This window comes from Hypanus sabinus, chromosome 11 (assembly GCF_030144855.1).
Source record: "Hypanus sabinus isolate sHypSab1 chromosome 11, sHypSab1.hap1, whole genome shotgun sequence".
Classification (NCBI taxonomy): Eukaryota; Metazoa; Chordata; class Chondrichthyes; order Myliobatiformes; family Dasyatidae; genus Hypanus; species Hypanus sabinus.
Window position 1 is genome coordinate 2,827,464 of NC_082716.1, and position 27,596 is coordinate 2,855,059.

Here is a 27,596-nt window from a genome sequence, read left to right on the forward strand (position 1 = left end):
AGAAAATGAGGCCAGAGAAATAATAATGGTGGACAAGGAGATGGTGTATGAACTAAATAAGTATTTTGCATCAGTCTTCGCTGTGGAAGACACTGGCAGTTGGCTAGATGTGGAAGTGTACAAAGGAAAAAAAGTGAGTGCAGTTACTATTACAAGGGAGAAAGTGCTCAAAAAGCTGAAAGAACTATGGGTACATAAGTCACCCAGACCAGGGTTCTGGAAGAGGGAGCTGTAGAGGTTCTGCGCGAGCATTAATAATTAACTTTAAAAAGTCATTGACTCTGGTGTGGTGCCAGAGGACTGGAAAATTACAAATGTTACTCCATTCTTTCAGAAAGGAGGAAGGCAGCAGTAAGTAGCAAATTATCCTGACCTCAGTGGTTGGGAAGATGTTGGAGTCAATTGTTAATGATGAGGTTATGGAATACTTGGTGATGCAGGACAAGGTAGACCAAAGTCAGCATGGTTTCCTTCAAGGAAAATCCTACCTGATGAATCTGTTGGAATTCTTTGAGGAGACTACATATAGGATAGATAAAGGGGATGCAGTGGATGCTGTATATTTGGAATTTTAGAAGGCCTTTAACAAAGTTCACACCCGAAGCTGTTTACCAAGTTAAGAGCTCATGGTATTACAGGAAAGTTACTGGCATGGTTATAACATTGGCTGATTGGTAGGAGGCAGTGAGTGGGAATAAAACGATAATTTTCTGATTGGCTGCCATTGACTAATGGTGCTCTGCAGGGCTCGGTGTTGGGGCCACTTCCTTTTATGCTGTATATCAATGATTTAGTTGATGGAATGGGTGGCTTTCTTGCCAAGTTTGCAAATGATACGAAGACTGGTGGAGGGGCAGGTAGTGTTGAGGAAACAGGTAGGCTACAGAAGGACTTGGACAGATTAGGAGAATGGACAAGAGAGTGGCTCATGAAATACAATGTTGGAAAATGTATGGTCATGCACTTTGGTAGAAGAAATAAATGTGCAGACTATTTTCTAAATGGAAAAAAAATCCAAAAATCTGAGATGCAAAGGGACTTGGGAGTCCTTGTGCAGAACACCCTAAGGATTAACTTACAGGTAGAATTGATGGTGAGGAAGGCAATATTAACAATGTTAACATTCATTTCAAGAGATCTAGAATACAAGAGCAAGGATGTGATACTGAGGCTTTATAAGACATTAGTGAGGCCTCACATTGAGTATTGTGAACATGTTTGTGCTCCTCATCTCAGAAGAGATGTGCTGGCATTGGAGAGAGTTGAATGGAGGTTCACAACGATGATTTTATCAAATGAGGAACGTTTGATGGATCTGGACCTGGACTCGCTGGAATTTAGAAGGATGAATGGGGATCTCATTGAAACCTTTTGAAAGGCCTGTACTGAGTAGATGTGGAAAGGATTTTTCCCCCGGTGGGGAGTTTAGGACAAGAGGGCACAGCCTCAGGATAGAGGAATGTCCATTTAAAATAAAGATGTGGAGAAATTTCTTTAGCCAGAGGGTGGGGAATTTGTGGAACTTATTACCACAGCTGTGGAAGCCAGATTGTTGGGTGTATTTAAGATAGTGCTTGATAGATTCTTGCTTGGACACAACATCAAAGGTTACAGGGAGAAGGCTGGGGAGTGGGGCTGAGAAGGGGGACAAAGGGTCAGCCATGATTGAATGGCAAAGCAGACTTGATATGCCAAATGGCCTAATTCTGCTCCTATGTCTTATAGTTTTATGTTACAATACACACTATTTACAATTGCAAATTATAATACAGACATAATCTATCTTGAATACCCACTAGACCTGGAGATCCTCCACTGTACTCATAAGAACTGCTGCATACACCTTCTCCAGGGACACTCAGTTGTAGACATAACCCCAGAAGAGGCACAGACAATCAGTTCAGGCAGAGCCCTTGACTGCCTCCCACCTAGACCCATAACTTATCACTTTGGCCAGGCCCAGGAGCAAAACAACCATCAGAATTCTGGAGCTCCCACCTCCTCCACACTGAGTCACTGAAGATCAGAAGCATGGGGCTGAAGTGAAGTCACAAGTTGAGGAGCAGATTCTTCAGGTACTCAAACAGGGGCTGCAAACTCTCCCACTCCATATATACATGATACATCATTTACCTCCTCGTCACAGGAAGGACAGGTGGCTGGGGAGTCTCTAAACCGATTTAAGAATATTACATGGTACTATGACTAGCAACTCTCTCCACCCCATGTCCCCATTGTAAAGGGGGAGGACTCTTGAACAAAGGAACATCCACTGCTGTTGCAATGGGATTCTCAACTTAATGACCAGCAGGTAGCAATCAAGAAGCACAGGCAGCAACTCCTCCAAAACAATTATCCTCAGTGGTGGTGGTCCACAGTGTTGTGTCCCCAGCCCCCTACACTCATAACTGTGTGGCCAGACTCTGCTATTTCTTCCACTGGAAGTTCACAGATGATACCACCGTTGTGGGACATATCTCAAATGATGACAAGTTGATGTACAGGAAAGAGGTAAAGAGCTTAGTGAAATGGTGTTGTGACAACAATGTTTCCCTCAATATCAGCAAAATCAAAGAGCTAGTCATTGACTTTAGGAGGCAGGGTGGTGTATGCACTCCTGTATGTATCAATGATGCTGAGTTGTATATGGTTGAGAACATCACCAGCAGTCCTGATGAACGGTCTCAGCCCTGTCTATTCCCCTCCAGGAATGCTGTCTGACCTTGCTGAGTTCCTCCAGCATTTTGTGTGTGTTACTCAAGATTTCCAGAATCTGCAGAATCTTTTGTGTCTATCATCACTAGCCTGCTCAAATTGAACCATGTAGACAATATGGCCAAGAAAACTCACCACCACAACTTCCTCAGGAGGCTAAGAAATCCAGCATGCCCCTGCTGACCCTCACCAATTTTTATAGATGCACACTTGAAAAACTTCCTAACTGGATGCATCATGGTTTGGTATGGCAACAGCTGTGCCTAAAAACGCAAGTGGACACTATAGATGATCTTAATACTCTCTTCAACAACTTTCCCATGTAACTTTCCATTTATTATGTTTTCTTCCTTATTTTTATGTGTATTTGTAAATTCTTCCTACAATCTTTGTTGCTTTCTTTCCTTCCCAAGATACTTCCAAACAATGAATGAGAATGAAACCTCCTTTAGTCAGGTTGACCTTTGATATTGCATCCTAGCTATCTAGATATGCAAGTCTAAGCAGTACAATACAGAGAGCAAGCTCCCCCTCTCCACACAGCTGATAATCCAAAGGAATAGCAGAGACATGCAGATTAACACCAGCAGCATTGCAGAGGTTCCCAGTCAGCATTGAACTCAAAGTAGAACTGGCTTAGGGACTCAAGCTCAGGAGTTTTCCCTTGGGATTTACTCCCAAAGTCTTTCCCATGAGTGAGCATAGCCACAAGACAGCAGAGGCTTGAGATCAGAGTTTTCCTTCTTTTAGATGAGCTGCTAACCATGATTGATTAGGCCCCACCTGCCAAAAGCAACTAGTTTAAAGGTGCCAGTAGCCCGCCTTTGCCCCTTCTCCTGTAAACGGAATAGGTCAGGACCTGGACTTGGTTGTCAAAGGCTACTTGAGACACATGCCACTGAGAGCATGTAATAGGTAGTGGAAGCTTGTCCCCTTTACCAACCCCTGCTATAAACACACTAGGAGCCTTCAAACTAGCATTATAAGAATAATGCTGCACATGTGGCATTGGTCTTACATTTGGATGTAAGATGCATATTCTGTTGCACAGCTTACAACAAAGTACAAGAACTATAATATATAATGCAATTAAAGCCTCATGTAATGTTCTTACATTCATAAGGAACATATGACACAGAATGTTACAGCACAGTATAGCTTCTTTGGCCAAGATGTTGTGCTGACCCTTAACGTACTGTTACGAACCTTGTAACTGGGTTACTTACCAGCAAAGATAGAGGCGTCCGTTGGAGTCTGGTGATACTATTTTTAACAGTATTTATTAATAAAAATACACAAAAATAATATCAATGCAAATATACAGATAATATACGTCGTCAATACTAAACCTAAAAGTGCAGGTATAATAATAATAAGAAATAAGCTCTACCGTTGTCTAGGGGATAATGAATTGTCCGATGGAAGTATAAAGTTCATTTCAGTTCACACAGGCTGCGGTGTTTGTTTGTTGCTGTGTTGCAATTGTTGGAGAGAGAGAGAGATAGAAGAATGGGAACAGTTACCGTTATTGTTTTTTTGCCAACCTTCCTTTATGATTTCGATCCGTCGGTGTCTCGTTGTTGTGGCCGTCCAAGTATGACCTCTCCTTTAGCTAAACCGGTCTTCCATGATGAGCCCGCCACCCAGGCAAGGGAAGACACACACGAGCTCTCACTGGCTTTCGCTATAAAACGCTGACACTGGATTTCTAGCGTTTCTCCTGGTGCGTCTGAGGGGTGCTCCCCAGACCCGACTTTTATCCTCACTCACGAGGTCTCAGATGTCAATCAGGTTGGGATGATGCAATCCCTCAACCAGACCACTCTGGTTGTCCCCTGAGGGGTTTCAATGAATAGTACAGTACTCAATACACAATTCCTTCTCCAAGAGACAATAGCAGTAATCAGTGGTTCCATTCTGCTTTTTGTTAGGAGGCATTCCACTTTTTGTGTATTCCTGCGTCTCTCTCTCATTTCCTGGCATGCTGTGTATCTCTCTCATTTCCTGGGTCTCAGACCCGAAATAATAGCGATCCTGCGATTCTCAAAAAGGGGGGGGGGGGGGCGACTTTGCTCCCTTCATTCGTAACATCCCCATCCTTCTAAGGATTTTTACCACAGGGAAAAAATTAACTACTACAGAGTCTTACAGAATTTCAGAATCTAACACAATACAAAAGAGTTTTTTTTTCTACAGAGTAATACAGTTATACATTCAATTCAGCTTCTAGATAATCAGCGAGCACATTATCACTTCCTTTCATATGCTGTACCTTAATATCAAATTCTTGCAGCATCAGACTCCAACTTAATAACCTCCTGTTTTCATTTTTCAGGTTAGCCAGGAATACCAACGGGTTGTGATCTGTATTAAGGGTTTTTGCGCTGGACAAATGTACTCTTCAAAATATTGTATTGCCAAAACAAGTGCCAACAATTCCTTTTCCACGGTAGAGTAATTCCTCTAGTGCACATTGAACTTCCAAGAGAAATATGCTACCGGGTGTTCCACTCCATCCCCTGCTTGCTGAAATAAGACTGCTCCTGCAGCCTTATCACTCGCATCAGTCGCCAAGGAGAAGGGTGCTAACAAATCAGGTGCTTTTAACAGAGGGTGATGGCACAACATGGTTTTTAACTTTTCAAAAGCATTCTGACAAGAATTGCTCCGTTCAAATTTTTCCTCCTTCCATAGGAGTTTTGTAAGTGGGAGAGCAATATCCGCTAAATTTTTACAGAATTTTCAATAGTATCCCACCATGCCCAAAAACCTTCTCAGTACCCTTTTATTGGTGGGTACAGGAACCTCAGAAATAGCCTGTACCTTTGCTTGCACAGGAGTCAATTGCCCCTTTCCTACTACATACCTCAAGTATGTGATTGTGGCATGACCAAATTCACTCTTTGCGAGGTTCACTGTAAGTTGGGCTACAGACATTCTTTTAAACAGATTTTCTACAGCTTCCATGTGCTCCCCCCAGGTGTCACTCCAAACTACCACATCGTCAAGATAAGCCTTGGTGTTGGTTAACTCCTTTATCACTGTGTCGGTCATCCTCTGGAATGTCCCTGGTGCATTTTTCATTCCGTACGGCATAACATTGTACTCGTACAACCCGAATGGTGTGACAAAGGCTGTAATTTCTTGAGCCCTGTCCGTTAAAGGAATGCACCAGTACCCCTTTAACAAGTCAATTTTAGTGATGTACCTTGCCTTCCCCATTTTATCAATGCAATCGTCCACCCTGGAGATAGGGTAAGCATCTGTCTGCGCGACAGCATTTACCTTTCTGTAATCGGTACAGAAGCTTATGGTACCGTCTGGTTTTGGGACGAGCATGCAGGGAGAGGCCCACGCAGAAGAGGATTCGCGGATTGTGGGATAGATCTTGGAATCTAGGGGCGGGTCCTCAACACTTACAGGCTGGCTCGTCAGCTTTATTGCTGACCAAACCTCACCACCAGCTAAATCGTTACCAAGAAGAACGTCCACGTCAGCTCTCGGAAATTCTGATTTCAACTGGTCCAGATACTAGCTCACAATTTATAATGATCCTATGCAAAGGCATAGCTTCTGTCCCTTTTCCTATGCCTCTCAAAGCTACCTCTCCAGTCTCAGGACCAAAATCTAGTACCTTACTGAGAATCAATGACTGCTCAGCTCCAGTATCTCTCGAGATCCGCACTGGAACTGGTGTTTCTCCCTCTTTCACAGACACGGTCCCTTCTGAAATAAATTTCTCACACCCCTCTCGTATTCTGTCTACCTGGGGCTTTCTTGTCGATTTGCTGATCGACTCAATACAACCTGTAGAGACTGCTGCTTTCCCTTTTCCTGTCTCCTTCCTCGGAGCAAATCACTTAGATGCAATATGACCCACCTTTCCACAATTAAAACAGGTCAAGCCAGGAACCCTCCTGCCATCTTGCCTTTCTTCCTCCTTATTTTTACCACTAGCTCCCAGCTTAGTTTCTCCCTTAGCTGGCGGGCTTTCTCTACCGTCTCTATGGTCTTTCTGCTAACTCTTATTCAAGGAAAACTTTGTCTTGTGGGTTAGGACATATTCATCTGCGAACCTGGCAAATTCGGATATGGACTTATTCGGCTTCTCGTTCAAATACATCCGGATATCACCCGAAACACAACCTTTAAATTCCTCAATCAGGATTAACTCCCTGAAATGCCAAAAAACTTCTTCCGCCATTTCTGCTGCACACCAACGATCCAAGAGCACACCCTTCTCATAGGCAAACTCTGCATACGTCTGATTCCACACTTCCTTTAAATTTCTGAACTTTTGTCTATAGGCCTCAGGTACCAATTCGTAGGCCTGAAGAATGGCCTGTTTTACTTTCTCGTAATTCTCATACTCCTCCTCCTCCACAGATAACGCCCATTGTGCCTTCCCTTTTAACACACTTTGTAACAACGCCACCCACTGATCTCTGGGCCACTTCTGATTCACTGCCACCTTTTCAAAATGCAAGAAATAACTATCAACATCCATCTCCTCGAACAGAGGTACTAACTTAAACTCCCTACTAACATTAAACCTCTCCTCTCGGTCTGGCCCTTGAGCTCTTCGCACTTGCCTTAACTTCTCCATGACCAGCTCATGCTGCCTCTGTTTCTCCTTCTCCTCTTCAGCTGCTTCCAGCTGTTTTAACTTAATTTCATGTTCCAACCTTAATTTTTCCAACTTTAACTGAGCCGTCCCAATAGCTGGTACCTTTTCAGGGATCTGTTCCACTACCTCAGCCGAAAACACATTCTTCTCAATATAATGCTGAGTTATGGCCCTCTGCATCTCCCACTTTTTCATTGACAACCTCACCTCTGCGAGTTTTAGTCCTTTCACAATATTTATCAAGTCCGACTTTGTGGCAGCCTCTAGCGCCTCCGGAGTCAGGTTTTTTATAAATTCGTCTACATCCATCTTTGCTGGTTTCCCGTCTGGTTACCCGCACAACCAGATCCAAATCTGGACTTAAAAGCCCGATTTACTGGCCCTCCAATTTGGTATCAAATCTCGAGACGAAGCCCCAAGTTGTTATGAACCCCGTAACTGTGTTACTTACCAGCAAAGATAGAGGCATCCGTTGGAGTCTGGTGATACTATTTTTAACAGTATTTATTAGTAAAAATACACAAAAATAATATCAATGCAAATATACAGATAATATACGTCGTCAATACTAAACCTAAAAGTGCAGGTATAATAATAATAAGAAATAAGCTCTATCGTTGTCTAGGGGATAATGAATTGTCCGATGGAAATATAAAGTTCGTTTCAGTTCACACAGGCGGCGGTGTTTGTTTGTTGCTGTGTTGCAATTGTTGGAGAGAGAGAGAGATAGAAGAATGGGAACAGTTACCGTTATTGTTTTTTTGCCAACCTTCCTTTATGATTTCGATCCGTTGGTGTCTCGTTGTTGTGGCCATTCAAGTATGACCTCTCCTTTAGCTAAACTGGTCTTCTGTGATGAGCCCGCCACCCAGGCAAGGGAGGACACACACAAGCTCTCACCGGCTTTCGCTATAAAATGCTGTCACTGGATTTCTAGCGTTTCTCCTGGTGCGTCTGAGGGGTGTTCCCCAGACCCGACTTTTATCCTCACTCACGAGGTCTCAGATGTCAATCAGGTTGGGATCCCTCAACCAGACCACTCTGGTTGTCCCCTGAGGGATTTCATTGAATAGTACAGTACTCAATACACAATTCCTTCTCCAAGAGACAATAGCAGTAATCAGTGGTTCCGTTCCATTTTTTGTTAGGAGACATTCCACTTTTTGTGTATTCCTGCATCTCTCTCTCGTTACTGACATGATGTGGATCTCTCTCTCGTTACTGACATGATGTGGATCTCTCTCATTTCCTGGGTCTCAGACCTGAAATAATAGCGATCTTGCGATTCTCAAAAAGGGGGGGGGGGCGACTTTGCTTCCTTCATTCGTAACAGTACCGTAAGATCAATTTAGCCCTTCCCTCCCACAGAGCCCTTCATTTTTCTAACATCCATATGCCTATCTAAGAGTCTCTTAAATGTCCTAATGTATCTGCCTCTTCTACCACCCCCGGCAGTGTGTTCCATGCACCCACCACTCTCCGTGTAAAAAAAATACATCTGACATCCCTCCTATACCTCCTTTTAGTCAACTTAAAATTATCTCCCCTCATATTAGTCATTTCCACCCTGGGAAAATGTCTCTGGCTATCCACTGAATCTATGTTTTTTATCATAATATATGCATTATATTATATTATTATTGTATATATTATCATTCTGTACTTTATTATTAGTTAAGTCTGCATACTGCTAAGTGTGTTTTTAAATGTCAGTGTTGTAACGAAAGAATTTCCCACTCATGATCAATAAAATTCTTATTATTACCATTGCTATTATTATTATAATGTACACCTCTATCAAGTCACCCTTCATCTTCCTTCACTCCAGAGAGAAAATCCCTAGCTTGCTCAACCTATCCAGGCAGCATCTCCTGGTAAATCTCCTCTGCGCTCTCTCTAAAGCTTCCATATCCTTCCTATAATGAGGTAACCAGAACTGACACAATGTTCTTAGTGTGGTAAATCTCCTCTGCGCTCTCTCTAAAGCTTCCATATCCTTCCTATAATGAGGTAACCAGAACTGACACAATGTTCTTAGTGTGGTCTAACCAGGGTTTTGTAGAACTGCAACATAACCTCAGCTCTTGAACCCAATTCTCTAACTAATAAAGGCCAACTTGCCAGACACCTTCTTGACAACTTCCCTGTCAACTGCGCAGATATTCCGTGAGAGGGTTGGAGGGTTGCGGATGTTGTTCCCTTATTCAAGAAAGGGAGCAGAGATAGCCCATTATAGACCAGTGAATCTTACTTCAGTGGTTGGTAAGATGATGGTGAAGATCCTGAGAGGCAGGATTTATGAACATTTGGAGAGGTCTAATATGATTATGAATAGTCAGCATGGCTTTGTCAAGGGTAGGCTATGCCTTATGAGCCTGATTGAATTTTTTGAGGATGTGACTAAAAACATTGATGAAGAGCAGTAGATGTAGTGTATATGGATTTCAGCAAGGCATTTGATAAGGTACCCCATGCAAGGCTTATCGAGAAAGTAAGGAGGCATGGGATCCAAGGGGACATTGCTTTGTGGATCCAGAACTGGCTTGCCCACAGAAGGCAAAGAGTGGTTGTAGACAGGTCATATTCTGCATGGAGGTCGGTGACCAGTGTTGTGCCTCAGGGATCTGTTTTGGAACCCTTACTCTTCATGATTTTTATAAATGACCTGGATGAGGAAGTGGAGGAAGGGGTTAGTAAGTTAGTTGATGACACAAAGGTTGGGGGTATTGTGGATAGTGTGGAGGATTGTTAGAGGTAACAGCGGGATATTGTTAGTATGCAAAACTGGGCTGAGAAGTGGCAGATGGAGTTCAATGCAGACAAGTGTGAGGTGTTTCATTTTGATGGCAGAATATAGTACTAATGGTAAGACTCTTGGCAGTGTAGAGGATCAGAGGGATCTTGGGGTCCAAGCCCATAGGATACTCAAAGTAGCTGTGCAGGTTGACTGTGTGGTTAAGAAGGCATACGGTGTATTGGCCTTCATCAATCGTGGGATTGAGTTTAGGAGTCAAGAGGTAATATTGCAGCAATATAGGACCCTGGTCAGACCCCACTTGGAGTACTGTACTCAGTTCTGGTCGCCTCACAACAGGAAGGATGTGGTGCATAGAGGGGGTGCAGAGGAGATTTACAAGGATGTTGCCTGGATTGGGGAGCATGCCTTACGAGAATAGGTTGAGTGAACTTAGCCTTTTCTCGTTGGAGCAACGGAGGGTGAGAGATGACCTGATAGAGGTGTTAAAGATGATGAGAGGCATTGATCATGTGGATAGTCAGAGGCTTTTTCCCCAGGACTGAAATGGCTGTCACAAGAGGGCACAGGTTTAACGTGCTTGGAAGTAGGTACAGGTGTCAGGAGTAAGTTTCTTTACACAAAGAGTGATGAGTATGTGAAATGGGCTGCTGGCATCCATGGTGGAGGCAGATACAATAGGGTCTTTTTGTCATCGTCGTGGCTATCCCTCTATGTCAAGAATGATGGTCCTCATTCCATTGATCTATCACAGAGAAAAGACACCTGTGCATATTTGTTTAACATGTACTTGATGTTGCACTCCAAGAAGCACACGATACTTCACAAATCAACCAACTGATTCCAATGGCATGGAAACCACAATGATTGTAGCTGAAGGATTTGTTGCAGCCTTCATCCGCCTTCACAGCCATTGAGTTCAAAGTAACTTCGTTCACCTGTTCCACTGTTGTGGTCTTGGTTGGGTTGAATTTTGTTTGGGTCTTTTAAGAGACTTTTGGATAGGCAGATGGAGTTTAATGCTGAGAAGTGTGAGGTTCTACATTTTGGCAGGAATAATCCAAATAGAACATACAGAGTAAATGGTAGGGCATTGAGGAATGCAGAGGAACAGAGAGATCTAGGAATAACTGTGCATAGTTCCCTGAAAGTGGAGTCTCATATAGATAGGGTGGTGAAGAGGGCTTTTGGAACGCTGGCCTTTATAAATCAAAGCATTGAGTACAGAAGTTGGGATGTAATGCTAAAGTTGTACAAGGCATTGGTAAGGCCAAATTTGGAATATTGTGTGCAGTTCTGGTCACCGAATTATAGGAAAGATATCAATAAATTAGAGAGAGTGCAGAGACGATTTACTAGGATGTTACCTGGGTTTCAGCAATTAAGTTACAGAGCAAGGTTGAACAAGTTAGGTCTCTATTCATTGGAGCGTAGAAGGTTGAGGGGGGATTTGATTGGGGTATTTAAAATTTTGAGAGGGATAGATAGAGTTGACGTGAACAGGCTGTTTCCATTGAGAGTAGGGGAGATTCAAACTAGAGGACATGATTTGAGAGTTAGGGGGCAGAAGTTTAAGGGAAACACGAGGGGGTATTTCTTTACTCAAAGAGTGATAGCTGTGTGGAATGAGCTTCCTGTAGAAGTAGTAGAGGCCAGTTCAGTTGTGTCATTTAAGGTAAAATTGGATAGGTATATGGACAGGAAAGGAGTGGAGGGTTATGGGCTGAGTGCGGGTAGGTGGGGGTAGGTGGGACTAGGTGAGAATAAGGGTTCGGCACGGACTAGGAGGGCCAAGATGGCCTGTTTCCGTGCTGTGATTGTTATATGGTTATATGGTTACATGGAGCTTAGAAAAATAGAGGGCTATGGGTAACCCTAGTAATTTTGGCACAACTTTGTGGGCTGAAGGGCCTGTATTGTGCTGTAGGTTTTCTATGTTTCTATATTCAATCATTCCATAGTCTTCCACAACCAATTAATTGTTTTCCAAGTTTAGTCAAAGTTGCATTGTGGGCAAATGTTTCAGCGTCCCAGTGCACTGCAAGATTCCTAAAACTGTTGTGAGATCTTAACCTGATCTTAGTAACATTAATTAAGAATAGCTGTTAGCCCAGGGAGAGCACTCACTCTCAAAGTCGATGTGAGGGGGTAGTACCTCTAGGTTTGAAAGATGATACTACTCAATGATGCAGCATAGCTTCAGAGTGGTCCTGCAATCTAGATTTTGTATTTTATAAAAGGGGAACACTATTCTACATTGCTTTGACTGGTTGGATGTCCTTGCCTTTCCCTTAAACACTTTTGTGTTTCCCACAGATGCCTGCAGACATGAGACGCCTGGTGGACAGCACTCACCTTGTGTCCCCCACAGAGTCATTGATCCTGTCGTGTGGAGGGATGGACCACACATGCAAGGAGAAGAAACTGGAGGAGATTGTCGTGGTGAACATGTCTGGATGTTACCTGATGAACTTGGGTGACCTGACCCGCTGCCGGGCTCTAATGATCTGCATTCTGCCCGGGAATTATATCACCAAAATCGATGCTCTCTCATACTGTCCAAATTTAATCAAGTTGGATCTCCATAGCAACCACGTAAGTGAAGAAAGATGTGGGGGAATCTCATTGAAACTTACTGAATATTGAAAGGCCTAGATACATAGGATGTGGAGAGAATGGTTCCTATAGTGGGAGAGTCTAGAACCAGAGAGCACAGCCTCAGTATAGATGGATACCCATTTAAAAAAAGATGAGGGAGAGTTTCTTTAGCCAGAGCATGATAGATCTGTGGAATTCATTGCCACAGGCAGCTGTGGAGGTGAAATTATTGAGTATACTTAAAACAGAGGTTGTTAGCTTCTTGATTAGTCAGGATGTCAAAGGTTATGGGGAGAAAGCAGGAGAATGGGGTTCAGAGTGATAATAAGCCATGATGGAATGGTAGAGCAGACTCAATAGACCGACTGCCCTAATTCTGCTCCTATGTCTCATGTGTGAACTGTGTGTAATCGAGTGGTCCATTGGTGCTGACAATCAGAGTGCTGAATGTTTGATGTTCGCATCAGCAATCCAGCAGTCACCAATCTACAGAGAGACAGAGTCTCGATGCGTTCCATGTAAACCGGGGCTGTTGAGCCTCATTATATGCATATGACGTGGTTTACAGAAGGTAAATTGTGCATTTATTTCATTTTACTCTTCCAATACACTACTTCCTCTGATCCCATCAGAATATCTTTTGATTCCTTTCTCCTTAGGTCCCACACCACCAGATTCAGGAAATGTTCAAAGTTCAAAGAAAATCTATTATCAAAGTACAGCCATGTCACCATATACAACCCCGAGATTCATTTTCTTGCAGGCATTCCCAGTAAATACAAAGAAACACAATAGAATCAATGAAACACTTCACTCAGCAGGACGGACAAACAACCAATGTGCAAAAGGCAATGAATTGTGCAAATACAGAAGAAAAAAAGAATAAATAAATAATAAAATAAATAAATAAACAATAAATATGGAGAACATGAGATGAAGAGTCCTTGAAAGTGAGTAAAGGTTGCGGGAACAATTCAATGATGGGTGCGTGAAGTTGAGTGAACCTGTGTGGATAACTTCACTCACCACAACAGTGAACTGATTCCACAACCTATGAAGTCACTTTTAAGGACTCTACAACTCACGTTCTCAGTATTACTTATTTATTTGTTTGTTTGGGTTTTTTTCATTCACAAAGTTTGTCTTCGTTTGCACACTGGTTGTTTGCCAGTCTTTGTGTGTAGATTTTCATTGATTTTATTGTAATTCTTTGGTCTACTGTGAATGCCCACAAGAAAATGAATCTGGTGACATACACATACTTCGATAGTTATTTTGGAATTTGAACTTCCTCCTTCTTGCATTCATTAACTTCTCCTTAAATGTATCTGTAGTATCCATGTGTTTGACTAGTGTGCGGTGATCAGAAAGATTAATGCAAGCATGTGCATTAAGTATAATTGAGTATAAGAGTTGGAATGTTGTGGTGAGGTTGTATAAGACATTGGTGAGGCCAAATTTGGAGTATTGTGTGCAGTTTTGGTCACCCAATTACAGGAAGGATATTAGTGCTGAATGTGGACAATCAGAGTGCTGAATGTTTGATAGAACATAGAACATAGAATAGTACAGCACATTACAGGCCCTTCAGCCCACAATGTTGTGCCAACCCTCAAACCCTGCCTCCCATATAACCCCCCACCTTAAATTCCTCCATATACCTGTCTAGTAGTCTCTTAAACTTCACCAGTGTATCTGCCTCCACCACTGACTCAGGCAGTGCATTCCATGCACCAACCACTCTCTGAGTGAAAAACTCTAATATCCCCCTTGAACTTCCCTCTCCTTACCTTAAAGTCATGTTCTCTTGTACTGAGCAGTGGTGCCCTGGGGAAGAGGTGCTGGCTGTCCACTCTGTCTGTTCTCTTAATATCTTGTACACCTCCGTCATGTCTCCTATGTCTCCTCTATTATTGTTGATGTTCGCATCAACAATCCAGCAGTCACCAATCTACAGAGAGACGGAGTCTTGACGCATTGAAAGAGAGCAGAGAAGGTTTACAAAGATGTTGCCGGAACTTGAGAAACTGAGTTACAGAGAAAGGTTGAACAGGTTAGGACTTTATTCCCTGGAGCGTAAAAGAATGAGGGGAGATTAGATAGAGGTGTATAAAATTATGATGGGTGTAGATAGAGTGAATGCAAGCAGGCTTTTTCCACTGAGGCTAGGGGAGAAAGAGACCAGAGGACATGGTTTAAGGTGAAAAGGGAAAAGTTTAAATGGAACATGGCGGAGGGGGGGGGGGCTTCTTCACGCAGAGAGTTGTGGGAGGGTGGAATGAGCTGCCAAATGAAGTGGTAAATGCTGGCTCACTTTTAACATTAAAGAAAACTTGGATGGGTACATGGATGAGAGAGGTATGGAGGGATATGGTCTAGGTGCAGGTCAGTGGGACTAGGCAGAAAAATGGTTCAGCACAGCCAAGAAGGGCCAAAAGGCCTGTTTCTATGCTGTAATGTTCTATGGTTCTATGTGAGATTAAATCCCCGACAATGGCTGATGAATTTAAAATCAGTTAACTAATTAAACAAATCAGGCAGAGTATGAGGTTAATTGCAGGATTCTTAACAGTGTGGAGGAAAACTACTGTGATACTGTAGCGGTGTGCTACAAGCAGCGCTAGAATTACGACACGGAGTCGGTAACTGCAGTCGAAGGAAAAACTTTATTCGAAAACTTCAGCCTCACTTTTAAGCCTCTGTCAACCGGCCCCCCATGGCGAAGAGGCTCCAAAGCTCTGTGCTCGCAAACCCCCGTAGGCTATCTAATTGTGAGTCGGTTCGGATACGCTAGGAAATGAGGCGCTACATAACCCCCCCCCCCCAGAACCGGCGATACACCCCCCAATGTCCACAGCCTGGGCCAGAACCTGCTTGGGAGGTCGGCCTCTGCGCCGAGGCGCCGGAAACTCGGCCGGTTGCGCCAGGTCCACATGGGCCGGCTTGAGGCGGTCCACCGTGAAAACCTCCTCCTTCCCCCCAACGTCCAGCACGAACGTGGACCCGTTGTTCCGGAGCACCGTAAACGGCCCCTCGTATGGCCGCTGCAGCGGCGGCCGATGCCCGCCCCTTCGTACAAACACAAACTTACAGTTCTGTAGGTCTTTGGGTACGCAGGTCGGGTGCCGCCCGTGCTGTGAAGTGGGTATGGGGGCCAGGTTACCGAGCTTCTCGCGTAGTCTGCCCAGGACTGCTGCGGGATCTTCCTCTTGTCCCCGTGGGGCTGGTATGAATTCCCCGGGGACGACCAGGGCCGCGCCGTGCAGGTCGTCCTTGGGCGCTGTGCGGATGCCGAGAAGGACCCAGGGAAGCTCGTCCGCCCAGTTGGCTCCTCGCAGGCGGGCCATGAGGGCCGACTTCAGGTGACGGTGGAAACGCTCCACTAGCCCGTTCGACTGTGGGTGGTAGGCAGTGGTGTGGTGCAGCTGAGTCCCCAAAAGGCTGGCCATAGCTGACCACAGGCTGGAGGTGAACTGGGCGCCTCTGTCGGAGGTAATGTGGGCTGGTACACCAAAGCGGGATATCCAGGTGGCGAGCAGGGCTCGGGCGCAAGATTCGGAGGTGGTGTCGGTGAACGGGACCGCCTCTGGCCATCTTGTGAACCGGTCCACGATAGTCAGGAGGTAACGCGCTCCGCGCGACACTGGCAGGGGGCCCACGATATCCACATGAATGTGGTCGAAACGCCGGTGGGCGGGATGGAACTGCTGCGGTGGGGCTTTGGTGTGCCGCTGAACCTTGGCCGTCTGGCAGTGCATGCACGTTTTGGCCCATTCACTGACCTGTTTGCGGAGACCGTGCCAAACGAACCTGCTGGAAACCAGCCGGACAGTTGTCCGGATGGAGGGATGCGCCAAGTTATGAATGGAGTCGAAAACACGGCGCCGCCAGGCTGTCGGGACGACGGGACGGGGCCGGCCGGTGGCGACGTCACAGAGTAGGGTCCTCTCACCCGGGCCCACGGGGAAGTCCTGGAGCTGCAAACCAGAGACTGCAGTCCTGTAACTCGGAATCTCCTCATCTACCTGCTGTGCCTCTGCCAGTGCCTCAAAGTCTACCCCTTGGGAAAGGGCATGAACGGTAGGGCGAGAGAGCGCATCCGCCACGACATTGTCCTTACCCGAGACGTGCCGGACATCCGTTGTGTATTCAGAGATGTAGGACAGGTGGCGTTGCTGGCGGGATGACCAGGGGTCGGATGCTTTCGTAAACGCAAAGGTAAGCGGTTTGTGGTCCGTGAACGCGGTGAAGGGCCGGCCTTCTAGGAAGTACCTGAAATGCCAGATTGCCAGGTAGAGCGCCAACAGTTCCCGGTCAAAAGCACTGTACTTGAGCTCGGGTGGCCGCAGGTGTTTGCTGAAAAACGCCAGGGGTTGCCAGCGACCTGCGATGAGCTGCTCCAGCACCCCACCGACTGCCGTGTTTGATGCGTCCACTGTGAGGGCGGTAGGGGTGTCCATTCTGGGATGTACTAGCATTGCGGCGTCAGCCAAAGCTTCCTTCGTTTGAACGAAAGCGGCGGCGGACTCCTCGTCCCAGGTAATGTTCTTGCTCGGACCCGACATCAGGGCGAACAGGGGGCGCATGATCCGGGCAGCTGAAGGGAGGAAGCGGCGGTAGAAATTGACCATACCTACGAATTCCTGAAGGCCTTTGATCGTGGTGGGTCGGGGGAAGTGGCGGACCGCATCTACCTTAGCGGGCAGAGGGGTTGCCCCGTCTTTAGTAATCCTGTGGCCCAGGAAGTCAATGGTATCAAGTCCGAACTGGCATTTGGCAGGGTTGATTGTAAGACCGTACTCACTCAGTCGGGCGCAGAGTTGACGGAGGTGGGACAGATGCTCCTGACGACTGCCGCTGGCTATGAGGATGTCATCCAAATAGATGAACGCGAAGTCCAGGTCCCGTCCCACCGCGTCCATTAACCGCTGGAACGTCTGTGCGGCATTCTTCAGGCCGAACGGCAGGCGGAGGAACTCGAAGAGGCCAAACGGGGTGATGAGAGCCGTTTTGGGGACGTCGTCAGGATGCATCGGGATTTGATGGTACCCTCGGACAAGGTCGACCTTGGAGAAGATCCGGGCGCCGTGCAGGTTTGCCGCAAAGTCCTGAATGTGCGGCACAGGGTAGCGGTCCGGTGTGGTAGCCTCGTTCAGCCTGCGGTAGTCGCCGCACGGTCTCCAGCCCCCCGTCGCTTTGGGCACCATGTGCAGGGGGGAAGCCCAGGGGCTGTCGGACCGCCGGATGATCCCCAATTCCTCCATTCTCTGGAACTCCTCCTTCGCCAGTCGGAGCTTGTCCGGGGGAAGCCGCCGAGCGTGGGCATGGAGGGGTGGTCCCTGTGTCGGGATGTGGTGCTGTACGCCGTGCCTGGGCATGGCTGCTGTGAACTGCGGTGCCAGAACCGATGGGAACTCCGCCAGGACCCTGGTGAAATCGTTGTCGGACAGCGTGATGGAGCCGAGGTGAGGGGCTGGCAACTGGGCCGCGCCCAGGGAGAACGTCTGAAAGGTCTCGGCGTGTACCAGTCTCTTCCTGGGCAGGTCAACCAGCAGGCTGTGAGCTCGCAAAAAATCCGCACCCAGAAGCGGTTGGGCTACGGCGGCCAGTGTGAAGTCCCACGTGAACTGGCTGGGGCCGAACTGTAGCTGCACCTGACGGGTGCCATAGGTCCTTACTGTGCTGCCATTCACGGCCCGCAGGGGGGGACCCGGTGCCCTGCTGCGGGTGTCGTAACTCGTCGGAGGTAAAACGCTGACCTCAGCCCCAGTATCGACCAAAAACCGGCGTCCCGACCTGCTATCCCACACATACAGGAGGCTATCCCGATGGCCAGCCGCCGTAGCCATCAGCGGCGGCTGGCCCTGGCGTTTCCCGGGAACTTGCAGGGCGGGCGGCAACGGCGGGCTTCTGCGCCCCACCGCTGGTGGTAGAAGCACCAGTCGTCATTGGGCCGGGGGTTAGTGGGCTCTGCGGCCGGGCCTGGACTGGTTTGCTGCCGGGAGCGTGGCTGGGAGATCTGTGCGATGGACGCCCCGCTCACCTTTTTGGCGTTCCACAGCAAGTCCGCCCGGGCTGCCACCTTCCGGGGGTCACTGAAATCCGCGTCGGACAGCAGCAGGCGTATGTCCTCGGGCAGCTGCTCCAGGAATGCCTGCTCAAACATGAGGCCTGTGTGTCCCTCGGCCAGAGACAACATCTCATTCATTAAAGCCGATGGAGGTCTGTCGCCCAAGCCATCCAGGTGCAGTAAACGGGCAGCCCGCTCGCGCCGTGAGAGTCCGAAAGTCCTGAGGAGCAGGGCTTTGAATTCCGTGTACTTGCCGTCTGCCGGGGGCGACTGTACGAACTCCGCGACCTGGGCAGCTGTGTCCTGGTCGAGGGAGCCCACCACGTAGTAGTAGCGGGTGTCTTCTGAGGTGATCCGGCGAACGTGGAATTGGGCTTCGGCTTGCTGGAACCATAGGTCCGGGCGCTGTGTCCAGAAACCCGGCAGTTTCAACGAAACTGCATGAACAGAGGCGGCGTCGGTCATTTCTGGTCCAAAAATCGTTTGGACCGTCGGGGTCACCAATTGTAGCGGTGTGCTACAAGCAGCGCTAGAATTACGACACGGAGTCGGTAACTGCAGTCGAAGGAAAAACTTTATTCGAAAACTTCAGCCTCACTTTTAAGCCTCTGTCAACCGGCCCCCCATGGCGAAGAGGCTCCAAAGCTCTGTGCTCGCAAACCCCCGTAGGCTATCTAATTGTGAGTCGGTTCGGATACGCTAGGAAATGAGGCGCTACAATACTATTACAGATGTACATCTGACAGGAAGACTCAAGGCACCTGGAGAGGTAAAGGAGTTTGATATATGAGTTGTTAGAATTTATGGAAATATCCTCTCCATATGCAGTCTATCTAGGACTTTCAATGTTGATGCACCATCAATAAGTGAAGGATAGGCTTTTATTAGCAGCAAAAAGGGAGCACGACATCTCAGAGACTGAGGGAGGAGCAGTGCCCCAATCACCTTTATTCAGGGGTCTATGGGAGGAGCCACAGGAGCAGTCAGCAGAGGGGCATGTCCAGACAGGTATACATAGTTTACCACAAATGTTCAATAGGTTTCAATGAGATCCCCCCCCCCACTTTATTTTCTAAACTTTCAGTAAATACAGGTCCAGAGCCATCAAACACTCCTCATACATTAACCCTCTTATTCCCAGCATCATTCTCATGAATCTCCTCTCTGCAATGCTAGCACATCCTTTCTTCAATAAGGGGTCCATAATTGCTCACAGTCCTCTGAGTTCGGTCTGAACAATTTGTTTCACTAAACAGTCGTTTCTGTTTCTGTTGTTAGATCACTGAGCTTCCAGGTGAGAGCTTTTGGTCAGACATGAAGTGTCTGCAAATTCTCTACCTGCACAACAACATCATTGGTGACGTGAATGACATTGAAGCCTTGTGTGCCTGCCCGCAGCTTACCATTCTGACCTTGTCCGACACCCCCGTGAGCCTCTTGCCAAAGTATCGACACTTCATCGTCAACAACATCTGGTCTCTCAAAGCTCTGGACAACTTTGTCATTGCCGATGAGGAAGTCATGGAAGATAATCTGAACAGCTGCCAGTTCAGAGCTCTCAGTTACCAGTTCTTTGTTTATCCTCCAAAGCCCCCACAGGTTGGTCCCACGTGTTGAGGCGAAGAAACGCTTCAATTTCCACTTGGAATTGGGCTGACAAAAGAGAAATGCAGAGAAAAGGGGGATTGCCCAACCTTAAAGAGGGTGGTGTGCCACTGAATGAAGTCAGGGTGTGGTGATCCAGAGCTTGAGTATATCAGGGTGAAGCAGGAGAATGGTGGTATACTGCATCCGGTGATCCCGGTGTGGCCTTTTATATATTGGTAAGACCCGACGCAGACTGGGAGACCATTTCGCTGAACACCTACGCTCGGTCTGCCAGAGGAAACAGGATCTCCCAGTGGCCACACATTTTAATTCCATGTCCCATTCCCATGGATATGTCTATCCATGGCCTCCTCTACTGTCAAAATGAATCCAAACTCTGGTTGGAGGAACAACACCTTATATACTAGCTGGTTAGCCTCCAACCTAATGGTATGAACATTGACTTCTCTAACTTCCATAAATGCCCCTTCTTACCCCATCCCTGACATACTTAGTTGTTTGCCTGTTCTCCATCTCCCTCTGGTGCTTCCCCCCACCCCCCCACCTTTCTTTCTCCCGAGGCCTGACGTCCCATGATCCTTTCCCTTCTCCAGCTCTGTATCACTTTCAAGAATCACCTTTCCAGCTCTGAGCTTCATCCCACCCCCTCTGGTCTTCTCCTATCGTTTTGCATTTCCCCCTCACCCCACTACTTTCAAATCTCTTACTATCTTTCCTTTCAGTTAGTCCTGAGGAAGGGTCTCAGCCCGAAACGTCGACAGTGCTTCTCCTATAGATGCTGCCTGGCCTGCTGTGTTCCACCAGCATTTGTGTGTGTTGCAAGAGAATGATGGCCCTCCATTGGCCAGGGTTGACAATGGATGTTGTGTCCAAGCTGTCTATGTGTTGATATGCAAGCCAGGGCAGCAGGATATGGAGAGCAAGCTGTTGTCCATCCAGCAGGATCCCCCTATTGAATTGAATTGACTTTATTTCTTACACCTGTCACATACATGAGGAGTAAAAATCTTTATATTACATCTCCATCTAAATGTACAACGTGCAATCATAGTAATTTATAATAATTTATAATAAATAGAACAGTCAATGTAATATAAAGTACACTCAAATCAGCGTGCATTCATCAGTCTGATGGCCTGGTGGAAGAAGCTGTCCCAGAGCCTGTTGGTCCTGGTTTTTATGCTACGATACTGTTTTCCAGACGGTAGCAGCTGGAACAGTTTGTGGTTAGGGTGACTCGGGTCCTCAATGATCCCATGGGCTCTTTTTACACACCTGTCCTTGGAAATGTTCTGAATCATGGGAAGTTCACAACTACAGACGCGCTTGGCTGTCCGCAGAGTCTCTGCAGAGTCCTGCGATTAAGGGAGGTATAGTTCCCATACCAGGCAGTGATGCAGCCAGTCAGTATGCTCTCAATTGTGCTCCTGTAGAAAGTTCTTAGGATTTGGGGGCCCATTCCAAACTTCCTCTACCATCTAAGGAGAAAGAGGCACTGTCGTGCCTTTTTCACCACACAGCTGGTGTGTGCAGACTATGTGAGGTCCTCAATGATGTGGATGCTGAGGAACTTAAAGCTGTTTACCCTGTCAACACCAGATCCATTGATATCAATAGGGGTTTGCTCATCTCCATTCCTCCTGTAATCGCCAACCAGCTCCTTTGCTTATATGACATTGAGGGAGAGGTTGTTTTCTTGACACCACTGTGTCAGAGAGATGACTTCTTCCCTATAGACTACCTCATTATTGTTTGAGATTATGCCAATCAATGTGGTGTTGTCAGCAAATTTAATTAGCAGATTGGAACTGTGGGTGGCGACACAGTCATGGGTGTACAGGGAGTAAAGAAAGGGGCAGTACTCAACCCTGAGGGGTTCCTTTTTTGAGAGTCGGAAGGTTGGAGATGAGGAAGCCCACTCTTACAACTTGCTAGTGACTTGACAGGAAGTCCAGGATCCAGCTGCACAAGGCAGGGTTAAGGCCAAGGTCTCTGAGTTGATGAATCCAAAGGAACACCAGAGACCAATACAGTTTGGCACCAACGATGTTGCAGAAGTTGCCAATCAGCGTTGAATTCAATGTAGAACTCCAGCTCTGGATTTCCCTTCCAGCTTTATTCCCAAAGTCTTCCCCATGAGTGGGTATAGCTGCAAGGTAGTGGAGTTTTCCTTCTCCTAGATGAGTTGCCAACCATGGCTAACAAGACACATCTGCCCAGAGTGACCTTGACAAAGCCATGCTGACTACCCTATTCGGCCCATTGAGTCTGCTTCGTCATTCAATCATGGGCTGATCCAATTCTTCCAGTCATCCCCACTCCCCTGCCTTCTCCACATATCCTTTGATGCCCTGGCTAATCAAGAACCTATCTATCTCTGCCTTAAATACACCCAATGACTTGGCCTCCACAGCCGCTTGTGGCAACAAATTACCACCCTCTGACTAAAGTAATTTCTCCACATCTCAGTTCTAAAAGGACATCCTTCAATCCTGAAGAAGTGCCCTCTTGTCCCAGAATCCACTACCACGGGAAATAACTTTGCCATATCTAATCTGCTGAGGCCTTTTAATATTTGGAATCTTTCTATGAGATCCCCCCTTACTCTCCTGTAATCCAGGGAATACAGCCCAAGAGCTGTCAGACGTTCCTAATACAGTAACCCTTTCACTGCTGGAATCATTCTCTGGATCTTCTCTGAACCCTCTCCAACATCAATATACCCTTGCTAAAATAAACCCCAAACGGCGTGCAGTACTCCCTGAATATACCTCTAGAAATGAACATTGCATTCGCTGCTTATCTGATGCCATCTGCCTATGATGCTGATTTTCATGGCACAGATGGACTTGTGCAGATGACAATAAACTTGACTTTGTCTTTACTCTACCTTCCCTTGCCTGAATTGGAAAAGACTCACCAGCTGGACTCCATGAGCAGCATGGTAGAGTAGTGGTTTGTGTAAATCCTTACAGTGCCAGCAATCACTGGAGTTCAAATTCCACCACTGTCTGTCAGGAGTTTATACACTCTCTCTATGACTGTGTGGGTTTCCTCCAGGTGCTCCGGTTTCCTCTCACAGTCCAAATTCGTAACAATAAGTAAGTTAATTGGTCAGATATTTGATTAAGTTTCCCATGCAAGGCTCCTAAAGAAAGTATTGAGGCACGGGATCCAAGGAAACCTTTCTTTGTGGATCCAGAATTGGCTTGCCCACAGAAGGCAAAGGGTGGTTGAAGATGGTTTGTATTCTGCATGGAGGTCAGTGACCAGTGGTGTTCCACAGGGATCTGTTCTGGGACCCCTCCTCTTTGTGATTATTATAAATGACCTGGATGAAGAAGTAGAAGGGTGGGTTAATAATTTTGCTGATGACACAAAGATTGGGGGTGTTGTGGACATAGTGTGGAGGGCTGTCAGAGGTACAGCCAAACATTGATAGGATGCAGAACTGGGCTGTGAAGTGGCAGGTGGAGTTTAACCTAGATAAGTGTGAGGTGGTTCACTTTGGTAGGTCAAATATGAAGACAGAATACAATATTAATGGTAAGACTCTTGGCCGTGTGGAGGATCTGAGAGATCTTGGGGTCCGTGTCCATAGGACACTCAAAGCTGCCGCGCAGGTTGAGTGTTGTTAAGAAGGCATATGGTGTGTTGGTATTCATCTACTGTGAGCTATGAGTTAATATTACAGCTATGTAAGACCTCGGTCAGGCACCACGCTGAGTACTATGTTCAGTTCTGGTCACCTCACTACAGGAAGGATGTGGATACAATAGAGACCAGATTTACAAGGATGTTGCCTGGATTAGCTGAGTGAGCTTGGCCTTTTCTCCTTGGAGCGACAGAGGACGAGAGGTGACCTGATACAGGTGTATTAGATGATAAGGGGCATTGATTGTGCGGATAGTCAGAGGCTTTTTCCCAGAGCTGAAATGACTAACACGAGGGGGCATAGTTTTAAGATGGAAATAGGTACTAAGGGGATGTCAGGGGTAAGTTTTTCAAACATAGAGAGTGGTGGGTGAGTGAATGCACTGCCGTCAGTCGTGATGGAAGCGGTTACAATTGGATCTTTTAAGAGACTCTTAGATAGGTACAGGTACATAGAGCTTAGAAAAATAGAGGGCTATGCAATAGGGAAATTCTAGGCAGTTTCTAGAGTAAGTTACATGGTTGGCACAACTTTGTGGGCTAAAGGGCCTGTATAGATGTGCTGTATGTTCTAGATGGGAGTAATTGGGCAGTGTGGGCTTGTTGGGCCAGATAGGTCTGTTACCATGCAGTATCTAAATAAAGTAAAATAACCAATAAAATTCCCATTATGAACATATTCCTCCTAATATTTATGTTTATTTTGTGTTTTTCTTGTGAATGCTACTTATCTGATGCCATCTGCCTATAGCGCCTCAAATAAGTTTTTCATTTCACCTGTGCTCACTTAGACTTGTGCATATAGATAAACTTGACTTTGACTTCACCCACCTTGTTACATCTCCTAAAATACACCACCTCACTCGCCTGTGGGTTAAATTCCATTTGAAGCCTTCCTAGCCAATTGACCAACCCTCCTCTCCTTGGTCCAAATCTCTCTCAGTGTCAGCCACACAGACCAGAAACAGGGTCATTAGCAAGGTAAACAGGATTCTCTCCCTTTCAGATACTCCTCAGCCATTTCACTCTTTGACCAAGTTTCTGGGCGTTTTTCCGAATGTGTCCGCCACTGTGTCCTGTGAAGTTGGTCCTACTGTTTTCCAGCAGTAGAAGCATTACTGTTGTCTCAGGTCTCAGGCTGAGTCACAAACTGTCGTTGATACTGTCACCTCTCTCACAGACATCGACCTGGTGCAATGAGATGGAGAATATCCGAAAACTGATGGCCACTGTAAACACCATCCTGGCCCATCACTCTCCAGTTCACATCATCCAGCGATGGATCCGTGGGCACTTCACCAGAAAGAAGCTCAGCAGGTATTACCCCTGCCCCAGTGCTCTGACCCCCACATTACACCTGCTGAGTTAGATTTCAGCAGTTATTACCCCTGCCCCAGCGCTCTGACCCCCACATTACACCTGCTGAATCAGATTTCAGCAGGTATCACCCCTGCCCCAGCGCTCTGACCCCCACATTACATCTGCTGAGTGAGATTTCAGCAGGTATTACCCCTGCCCCAGCGCTCTGACCCCCACATTACACCTGCTGAATCAGATTTCAGCAGGTATTACCCCTGCCCCGGCGTTCTGACCCCCACATTACACCTGCTGAATCAGACTTCAGCAGGTATTACCCCTGCCCCGGCGTTCTGACCCCCACATTACACCTGCTGAATCAGACTTCAGCAGGTATTACCCCTGCCCCAGCGCTCTGACCCCCACATTACACCTGCTGAATCAGATTTCAGCAGGTATTACCCCTGCCCCGGCGCTCTGATTGACCCCCATGTTACACCTGCTGAATCAGATTTGGGTACAAAGGGACTTGGGAGCCCTTGTGTAGGATTCCTGAAATGTTAACTTGCAGGTTGAGTTGGTTGTTAGGAAGACAAATGCAATGTCAGCATTCATTTTAAAAACTAGGATGTAATGCTGATGCTTTGTAAGGCATTGGTCAGAGCACACTTGGAGTATTGTGAGCAGTTTTGAGCCCTTAACTAAGAAAAGGTGTACTAACCTTGGGAAGTGTGCTGAGGTGGTTCACAAGAATTATCCTGGAAATGAAAGGGTTAATGTAGGAGGAGCATTTGATGGCTCTGGGCCTGTACCTGCTAGAGTTTAGAAGAATGAGGGAGGATCTCATTGAAACTTATTGAATAATGAAAGGCCTTGTTACATCTCCTAAAATACACCACCTCACTCGTCTGTGGGTTAAATTCCATTTGAAACTTTCCTAGCCAATTGACCAGCCCTCCTCTCCTTGGTCCAAATCTCTCTCAGCGTCAGCCACACAGACCAGAACCAGGGTCATTAGCAAGGTAAACAGGATTCTCTCCCTTTCAGATACTCCTCAGCCATTTCAGTCTTTGACCAAGTTTCTAGGCGCTTTTCCGAATGCATCCACCGCTGTGTCCTGTGAAGTTGGTCCTGCTGTTTTCCAGCAGTAGAAGCATTACTGTTGTCTCAGGTCTCAGGCTGAGTCACAGACTGTCATTGATACTGTCACCCCTCTCACAGATGTCGACCTGGAGCAATGAGATGAGCACAGTACTCCAAGTTGGGTCTGACCCAGGTCCTATATAGCTGCAATATTACCTCTCAGCTCTTAAACTCACTCCCATGGTTGATGAAGGCCAATACACTGTACGCCTTCATAACCACAGAGTCAACCTGTGCAGCACCTTTGAGCGTCCTATGGACTTGGACCCCAAGATCCCTCTGATCCTCCACACTGCCACAAGTCTAACCATTAATACTATATTCTGCCATCATATTTGATGCCACGTGGCCAAGTGGTTAAGGCATTGATCTAGTGATCTGAAGGTCACTAATTTGAGCCTCAGCTAAGGCAGAGTGTTGTGTCCTTGAGCAAGGCACACAGGCTCCTTGTCCTTTCTGAAACATCTAAAGCCTGGCACTCTAAGTAACCATTCCTGCCCCTGAGCCATCCAAGTCTCTGTTATCGCCACAACATCTTAGCTCCAAGTACTGATCCATGCTCTAAGCTTGTCTGCTTTGTTCATGATACCCCTTGCATTAAAATAGATACATCTTAAACCATCAGTCTGAAGGCATCCCTTCTCTATCAACTGCCTATCCTCCCTCTCAGACTGCCTACAAGCTTTATCTATTTGTGAGCCAACTACCCCTTCTTCCATCTCTTCAGTTCAGTTTCCACCCCCCAACAATTCTAGTTTATACTTTCCCCAATAGCCTTAGCAAACCTCCCTGTCAGGATGTTGGGCTCCCTCAGATCCAACTGCAACCCATACTTATTGTATAGGTCATGCCTGCTTCAAAAGAGGCCCCTGTGATCCAGAAATCTGAACCTATGCCCCTGCTCCAATCTCTCAGCCATGCATTTATCCTCCATCTCACTCTATTCTTATATTCACTGTCGCACGGCACAGGCAATAATCTCGAGATTACTACCCCTGTGGTCCTGATTCTCAGCTTCTTTCCTAACTCCCTGTAGTCTGTTTTCAGGACCTTCTCCCTTTTCCTACCTATATCGTTGGTACCAATATGTACCACAGCCTCTAGCTGTTCACCTTCCCAATTCAAGACTC

The 27,596-nt window shown here is 46.6% G+C and overlaps 1 protein-coding gene across 5 annotated transcripts in view; it reads left to right on the plus strand.

Annotated features, from left to right (window-relative positions):
* LOC132401654 (leucine-rich repeat and IQ domain-containing protein 3-like) overlaps positions 1 to 27,596 on the plus strand; it is a 58,798-nt gene that overhangs the window by 11,653 nt on the left and 19,549 nt on the right. For 4 of the 5 annotated variants that reach the window (XM_059983679.1, XM_059983680.1, XM_059983678.1 and 1 more), the window contains exons 2-4: positions 12,414 to 12,692; positions 20,044 to 20,364; positions 25,208 to 25,344. In XM_059983679.1, the coding sequence (XP_059839662.1) occupies positions 12,414 to 12,692; positions 20,044 to 20,364; positions 25,208 to 25,344 (737 nt within the window). Of the gene's footprint in view, positions 1 to 12,413; positions 12,693 to 15,334; positions 15,793 to 20,043; positions 20,365 to 25,207; positions 25,345 to 27,596 lie in introns of those variants that run through there. The other variant, XM_059983682.1, reaches the window with a different exon arrangement.